Source organism: Marmota marmota, unplaced genomic scaffold (genome assembly GCF_001458135.2).
Source record: "Marmota marmota marmota unplaced genomic scaffold, marMar, whole genome shotgun sequence".
Taxonomy (NCBI): domain Eukaryota; kingdom Metazoa; phylum Chordata; class Mammalia; order Rodentia; family Sciuridae; genus Marmota; species Marmota marmota.
The window spans coordinates 24,394,558-24,403,649 of NW_026000068.1; the positions used below are offsets into that span (position 1 = coordinate 24,394,558).

The following is a 9,092-nucleotide window of genomic DNA, read 5'->3' on the forward strand; positions in this document are numbered from 1 at the left end:
ATAGGAAAGATGGTGAAATGAGATGGAAATTATTACCCTAAGTACATGTATAAAGAAACAAATGGCATGACTCTACTTTGTGTACAACCAGAGACATGAAAAATTGTGCTCTATATGTATAATATGAATTGAAATGTATTCTGCTGTCATATATAACAAATTAGAATAAACTTTTTTAAAAAATTAGTCATTTAAAAAAATACCAGTCAGAAAATACCTCTCTATACAGATTATTTTATGAAGGTTCTACACAGTGAAACAAAATTAAGATATACAGATAGGAAAGGAGCCCAGAGAAGACTCTATAAGTGCCCTAGGTAGGAAGGATAAATGGTCCAAAAAAATGTGAATTACCAAATATTATATAGTTTAAAATGTCACAAGAGACCAACAAATTGAACATAGTGTGTTGCAATTACAAAGCAATAATGATGAAGAGCTAGATGGAAATTATGGATTTGTTAGAAAGACAACAGAGATTCACTACAGGCTCTTGATCGTGGGAGTAAAAGAATGAAAGCAGTATGAGAAAGATTATAACAGCTGTGTGTAGGATGAGTTGGAAGGGAAAAGACACTAGAGGAAGGAATAAACAGCTATAAAGCTGCTGAAATACAAAAGCATGTTCAGGTTGAATATCCCTATCTGAAATACTTGGGCCCAGGGATACTCAACCTGGACTCATTATATGTATATATAATGAGCTATCTTGGAGAGGAGAAAGAATCTAAACTCCCAAAATTATTTATGTTTCATATACACCTTACACACATCACCTGCATTTTGTGTTTGCATTTTGACTGCAACCTACTGTAACATAGACTTAGACTCTTCACTTTTGCTTACAAATGTTCAATGGGTGGCTAAAAGCAAGATTAAAGGATTGGTATCTCTCCCTCCACTTTTCATCGTCCTTCTTTGGTCTGAGTCACCCTGGATTCCAGGAATGAGATTGGATGGATATACATCTTGTGAGGAGTCAAAGCTACTCCCCAGGCAACAGCAACTTTCTTATTGTGGGTAAGTACCCACCTGTTCAATCTGAGACAATGATGAATCCAACCACATGTGATCAAGATCACTAGCGTTGGCACATATGAAAAGCCTCCAGCTATGAAAAACTCCCAACTCTGGCCCTCATTATCCTTTCCACAAAACCTTAGTCATCATTAGCCACTGGAAGACAGAACTAAGAACATGGGCATTTTGTCTTCCCAGTATAGCTACACTAATTCAAGTTCCTTTCATGCTCTTCACCATCACCTTCTCTGGATTGTGAGGCCAGTGGCAGGACGTAAATTGTTAGATGTCCTGAGAGTTGGTCTCTGACTTAGGACTCCAGGAACATTATCATGTGAGGTCAGATGTGGAATTTTCCTCTTTGAAGTATCAATGCTCAAAAAATTTCAGAATTTGGAACATTTCAGATTTTCAGATTAGGGATGCTCATCCTGTACTATAGCTACAAAGCATGCTGAAATGCAGCATGAAGTACATAAGCATGAAATAATGAAGATTTATACAACAGTAAAAACTATGGAAAAATAAGAAAATTAGGGAGGAATTCCTCATATTTACTTAATTTTCACAACCCCCAGTTACTATATCCAACATGTAGATATGCCTTTTAGAATTTAATTAGGTATCTTTTTAAATTTGTTATTATTATTCATGATAGTATTCATGATAGAATGTATATTGACATATTATACGTATATGGAGTATAATTTCCCATTCTTCTGGTTGTACATGATGTGGAATTACACTGGACATGTATTCATATATGCATATAGGAAAATAATGCCCAATTCATTCTACTACCTTTCGTATTCCCATTCCTCCTCCCTTCCTTTCATTCCCCTTTCTCTAATTCAACTTTGGATTAATTAGGTATTTAAATTCTGAATATGTTTAATTATACTAATATCTATATATTGTCATAAAAATAAAATGAAATAATGTATATTAAAAGAATTCTGTAATTGTGAATGTTCTATAAATATTAATTACTATAATTTCTTAAGGAAGAGATATGTGATTATAATAGAAATGTTCTGTCTATAAAGTTAGACCTGAATTCAAATTCTCACTCTAGTTTTTTCTCAATGCTATTGATAGGTAACATAGATATGAGTGGTACGAACATGAAGTTAAAGGAATAATTCTATCAACTAGGCCCACTATGATGAACCTGCATACTCTCTTCTAAAAAGCAATTTACCTGCAGCCCTACCTAGCTTAAGCCCATAGGATATGTTACATTCCTCAGTAAACAACCTGTTATCTCCAGGAGAAATGCAGCCTGAAAGCCTCTTCCCTACCAATAAGAACACAAATTACCTGTCCATCCCTCATTCCCCTATACACCCCCAGCTGTGACCTTTACACAGAGCAGATTCCAAAACCCGAAAAAGATAATTAGGAAAAAAGTCCCCTAATCATAAAACTGGTTAAGAAAAAGTTTCAATTAGAACAGTCAGAGTGAGCTAGTGACCCAGAATTGCCTTGGATCTTTACCATACACAGTGAGGACTTGAAAAGTCTGACATAATCCTACTATTAGTCAAAAGTCAAGAGGTGGACCTGGGTTGAATTCTTTGGAAACTTCCCAGGGACCCCCAATAAAACTGGTAGCCAAGAGGGACATGCCATCCTTCTCCTCTCTAGGACCCACTCTCTCCCTTAAGAGTGTCCCCCTTTTTCCACTTTATTATTCCTTCTCATAATTCATGTCCACTACTCTGGGCAACATGTCTTAAATCTTTCTGGTATGACTGCAAGAACCAGTAACCAAAGACCAACACAGCTGCCTCAGCTCAGCAGCAGGCCCTTGCTCTGTAACATATATTTAATGAATCTTAAGCAAGTCATTTAATCACCCTAAGCCACCATTTTTTTTAATATCTACATTAGGAAAAGGCTATTATAAAGATTTCAAAGAATACACTAAATAATTCATTATAAAATCTCTGACATGGTCTCTGAATTATGGTGGGTAGTAAATGTGTATTGCAGGAAATGGGAAGGAAGCCAGAAATAGAGATCCGTTTTGACTGTCCTTATTGGAGAGAAAGCCACAAGCATTTACAAACATCCATAATAGCAATGCCCTTCTCCACACTATTATAATAAGAAATTACATGCTGGGCTCAGAGGTGCACACCCTGTAATCCCAGCAACTTGGGAGACTGAGGCGGGAGGATTCTAAGTTCAAAGCCAGCCTCCGCAAATTAGTGAAGCCCTGAGCAACTTCATGAGACCCTGTCTCAAAATAAAATTGTAAAAAGGTCTGAGGATGTGGCTCAGTGGTTTAGCGCCCCCAGGTTTAATCCCTGGTACCAGAAAGAAAAAAAAGAAACAAAGAAATCATACTATAAGAGTGCTAAAATATCTTATTAATGCTGTACCTTAGAAAAGGCCAAATCCACAGCAGCTAAAGAACAACAGTTAATTCATATTACCAGTATGATTTAAAAATCAACAATAATAACAGGCAAATAGTGATTTTTTTTCTTTTTCAACTTACAGAAACATTACTAGAAATCACTAGACTGTCTACATAGCTCCTACACTTATGAAAAATGTTAAATGGGACAAGGGATGAAAAGGAAAAAGTGCATCCAGTGGAAACTTAAGTGGCAGCAAGGTAGGGAATAAATAAGGTTGAAGTTAACTTGCTTAGGCAAGACTCTTATGAACTTCTATCTGGTAAAAGAAACCAGTTTGAAATGTCCTAGTGAAACTGTCCTTCCCATGGATTCCTAAAATAAGAGTTATAGAATAGTTTATGAAATTGACTACAGAGCACTTTAAGCTCTGTGGGATTTGAGAAACATAAGAACATAAACAGTATTGATAAATGTTTCCTTTCCAGTCTAGACTAATGAGGTTCCAATTAGCTAAGAGTCTCTAGTACACTATGCATTCATTCACTAAATTCTGCACAATATAGCAAAGAATGCATCCTAAAGAATGTAAAAACTGTATTACATCCTGTCTTCAAGAAAACAGATCGACATATTTGAGAAAAATGCCATACAAGATATATATAAATAAAAAATTACTTATGCAAGAAGGACCAAGAAAGTTTTAGGAAATTCATGGATTGAATACAGACATCAGAAAACCAGAAAGGAGGGAAGAAGGAAAAAATTGTAGGTGAAAGACTAGTTAAGGCAATTAAATAGGCTAATACAAGCACTGACAAGTAGGAATTGGCTGAAGCCTAGGCAATTGAAATGATCTGAGTGTTAGATTTGGAATGAGATTGTAAAAATATTTTTGGATAGCAGGAAAAAAAAATTAAACCTTATTCTGTAAAGACTAATAGTTTCAAAATAAAGGGAAATGAAGAATTAAAAGTTTAAATTAGGAAAATTAGTCTTGTATAATGATTTAAGTATGAAATATGGAAAAAAAATAGTGTTAGGTAGGTTAAGAAAAGCTATCAGAGTTAATGATAGAAATAGACAAGTCATCAAACAGTGATAATTATATAAACTCATATCCCCCAACTCGAAGTAGAGTTAAATCATGTTTTCAGAAAAATTATGTACATATTTTAAATTTCATTCCCTAAGCTGTTAAACAAAAAAGTTTTTAAAATCTCTCTGAACCGACTACTAAAATGCATTTATTTCCCAGAGTAAACATGTAAAATTAAAATTATCTCCAGAAGAAATGCAGCCTGAAAGCCTTTTTTTATTATTAGTTATTCATGATAGTACTCATGATAGAATGTATATTGACATATTATACATATATGGAGTATAATTTCCCATTCTTCTGGTTGTACATGAGATGGGCGCTATAAATCTGTTCCCTAAACCAGCCTCAAAGCTCATGTCTCTTTCACAGCATGAGCACCTTAATTCTAGAGTTAAAGATATGTATATTTTTCATATAACACAGCCCTACTCATAAGTAAACCACTTTATCCAGTGCTCAAAATAAAAATAGTAATCTATTCAAACACTGGAGGAAAAACTGGCTGTTATACTTTATAAAACACAATACTTATACTATAATTTATATGCTATTTAAAAAGTTTTTCTGAGGTATTTTGGCTCAATTTTTGCTTCACATACAGATTTTAGAACCTATTCTCTGCTTAACGCCCTTTTTCTCTTATCTTAATCATAGTAAGCACACTTGAGGTAGCTAAACCAGGATTTCAGTCAAAACAATTATTTGAGAGCAGAAAAATTAACTAAATACAATGAAACATTTCAGGAAGCTAAAATCGGACAAATAAAAACAAAATCTCCAAGCACTGGGTATGGTTACAGAAAACAAATGTGGGCACCATGTGGAAGAACACAATTCCTGCATGGAACTTAGATATTATTATAGTCAAGCTATAAAGTACTTATGAGGGTTTTACAAGTAGGTATTTTCACTTACCCACAGAACTTTTGTTAGATAGGTAGCTAGACAGACTTGAGCAAGGGAGATAGGGAAAGGAAATTCAGGCTCCACCCCATGGCACTCAGCTTGCCATTACACTGCCCAAGTACCAGCTCCTTACAGTCAGATAGCTCCCTGTCCATCTGAAGAAAATGAATATACTCTAACCTTGGGAAACTGCCAAAATGGCCAAGTTCAGGAGCAGGCACATTAAACTTAGGCAGGAAGGCTATAACCATCCCAAATAAATAATCCTTGGGATGGGAAGAGCCCAAGAAGGCCATAAAAGCCCACAACTCAAAACATAGGAAGCTATCCCTCTCATAAAACTGCCTACTCCATGCTCTCTGGAGCATACTTCCTTTTGGCTAAATAAACCCTTTGCTTTTTCTATTTGTGTCTCTCAACAGAAATCTTTCTTTTGGGAAGATAAGAACCATGGGACTCATTGCCCAATGACACTATTAATATCTCTTTTCCCTGAGTAAATATTTTCAAATAATAATGTAAAATTCTGACAACATATTTATTAATGTCTTTTTTTATCTTTTAGTTGTAGTTGGACACAATACCTCTATATTATTTTTATGTGGTGCTGAGGTTCAAACCCAGTGCCTCACATGTGCGAGGCGAGTGTTCCAGCACTGAGCCACAACCCCAGCCCTTTATTAATGTCATTAATATCAGATAAACATTTTCTGAAAACCAAACTAATACAATTTAAGGAATATAAGTATTTTTAATTTTAAAATGAAAGCTTGTGTTTGCTATGTATAAGTGATAAAATGTTTCAAAGTCATATATTTTTTATGTAACTTCTGTTGAGCACTTACCTGTGTATTAGACCCTATAGTAGATGCTAGAAATACAAAATGAAATAAAACACAATCCTTGGGGACTGCAAGTGTAGCCTGCCTAGTGTGTCCAAGACCCTGAGTCTGATCTCTAGCACAGAGGAAAAGAAACACAGTTCTTGTTCCCTTCAGAGTTTACAACCTAATGAGGAAGACATAAAATACTTAGAATACCCATGTTAAAATAAACATTTACACCTGTAGAAGCAAATAAGGGAGTCAGGAAATGCTTTTATAAGAGTCACAAATTGTATGAGTAAAATAAATTTAGCAGATCAGGTAAAAATTAAAGCTATGCTCTGTCAAAAGCCATCCATGACAAGAATTATACCGGTATATGTGATACAACAAATCAACCTCTTTCTCAGACTTAATTTAATGTAATTTTTAAAAGTTTTAATTTTTTAAGTTTCCAAACTTAAGACTAGTTGCCTTAACTTCCAGATGAATCACAAGAATCAAATTATAGTTTTGTTGGTTTTTTGGGATTAAATGATCTGTTTACACAGAATGTAGTATAGCTTCGTTTCCTGAGTCATATACTACTTGCCTTCTGCTCCAGCAGCATTTTATTCATACCTCCATTTTTTTTTATAGCAAGAACTTGAATTCTGCAAAGAAGGAACTATCAGCACCAGGTAAAAGATGAGAAAATAGGCTTAGTATGTGAAGTGATGTAATCAAAATCATCTTAAGCCAAATTTCAAATTCAATCTCACTACAAAAGCTCTTTCTACACAGGTACTAAATAAATCAAATAAATAACTCAATTGACTACAGTTTCTTGTTATCACTGCTTTGTTACCATCAAAAACAAATTTACCAAAGGTAAACGAAATGGAGAGGACATGATCCCGGTGGAGGTGTGGGGTACTGCCTAGTATCTGAACTCCCTCCCTGTAACTTGGAAATGCCCCCACTTTATTAATCTTCATAGAAGAGACAGCCCATAAAAACCAACAATGCCACATACTCCTACCAGTTACTCTTCTTATCTTACCCAGTAAAATCTGGAGATAGCACAAAGTTGGAACAGAAAAGGTTGGATTCTGGTAGAAGGAGGCAGCATCAACATTAAGTTTCCAAAGGCAAAAGGAGCAGCCATGCTGTAGTCAATTCTAGCCTTCCTCAATTTGCAGCCACACTGTTTGTCACAAGACTGGTTTTATGTCAAGATTTCTAGCTATGTCTTTTCTGCTATCTAGTCTTTCTTGTTTCTGACTTTTTAAGGTTACGGCCTTCCCAGGTTTTGAACTAATCAATATATTATCAACAGTCCCTTTTCTCCTAAATCAGTCAGAATTGCCCTGTTACCTGCAATTAAAAATCCTAAGCATTTAGTAAATATATAACACTAAATAATTGTACTTTATCTAATTTTTAAGCTGTATTTTGATTGTTCTTCTATGTAATATGTCATTAATATCTTAAGTAACATCTGCTTTACACATAAAGGTTTGTTCTAACAAGAACAAAAACAATTCAAATAAGGTTTCTTTACCTCTTTCAAAAGAAACACAAAGTATAGTAACAGTCATCTAAGGGTTATCTTCACTGAAGTTCAGAATTAATTAAGACTTCTTACCTGTCAGGAATACCTAGCCTCTTGACACTTCTGTAAACAGAAAGAGTATTTGCAACATGTCGATAATTAAACCAGAATCGGGATGTACACACCTAAAGTATTAAAACAAATATATGATTTTTATGAGTCGAAGTAAGCCATGGATTTACAGAATTATTTTTCTTTAGGTATGACATAGAAATGCCTGAAGAAAGAATATCAGGCTTAGAAACAAGAAACAGTCAATAAACCATTTCTCTAAAGATAGGCCTTTCATACCATAACAAATACAAAAAGACCATTCAGTTTAAGAGAAAAAATCTTCAAGGAATTTAATCAAATATTGAACCAACATAGTTACACTCAATTTCTGCAATTCTATAAGATCCCTATTTGTAAAAGATTAAATTGTTTAGAATCAAAGAAAATGCCCTTAACCTCTTCACAGAATAGAGAAAATTAGCTACTTTAGGTTATATATTTGTTTCACTCTTGATTGCTTCCTTATTTGTGAGACATTGAGGATAAGACTAAAACATCCTATACAAAGCAGTTTTAAATATACATAATACATAATAAGCCCAATGAACTATTAGAAAATAAGAAATAATCCAACACTTAAAAAAAGATTAACTAAAAACGATATCAATGGTTCTAGCAAAATCGTACACTATAACTCAAGAGTTAGTGTCTTGAGAATCCATTATATAGGAGGTAAACAGAGACTAGGGTCAGTTAATAGCGTATCCAAGTGAGCACACTCCTTCTTGTGCTTATACTATATATAATGACAATTTTGAGAATAATATAAATGTTCTTGCCTCTGTCAAATAAAAAGGAACTATATGATATCTTTTAATTAAAGTGAATTTTCATCCTAGAATCCAATAAGGAAAAGACAACAATTTTGATCACATAAAAATATAAAACTCCATATGTCAAAAATACCATTAAAATCCTAGCAAATGAAAAACTCAAAATTATAAGGTATAATTTTCTCAATTATAATTTATTAAGAAAAAATGAACAAACTAATTTTTAAAAAGAGGAAAGGATAAGAACAAGCATTTCATATCAAAAGCATTAAAAATGGACAATGAAATTCAAACTTGCTCACTCGATTTCAGCCATTCTTTAAAAAAAACAAATCAATACAATGAAAACTACAGAACCCTAAAGAGAGAAATAGAAGAAGATCTTAGAAGATGGAAAAATATACCCTGTTCATGGATAGGCAGAACTAACATCATCAAAATGGCGATATTACC

At 34.0% G+C, this 9,092-nt stretch overlaps 1 protein-coding gene across 1 annotated transcript in view; it reads right to left on the reverse strand.

The window, feature by feature from the left end:
* The window catches only part of Pigk (phosphatidylinositol glycan anchor biosynthesis class K), a 129,653-nt gene that overhangs the window by 110,043 nt on the left and 10,518 nt on the right, over positions 1 to 9,092 (reverse strand). Inside the window, exon 3 of the mRNA XM_015490529.2 lies at positions 7,846 to 7,937. Within this exon, the coding sequence (XP_015346015.1) occupies positions 7,846 to 7,937 (92 nt within the window). The remainder of the gene's footprint in view (positions 1 to 7,845; positions 7,938 to 9,092) is intronic.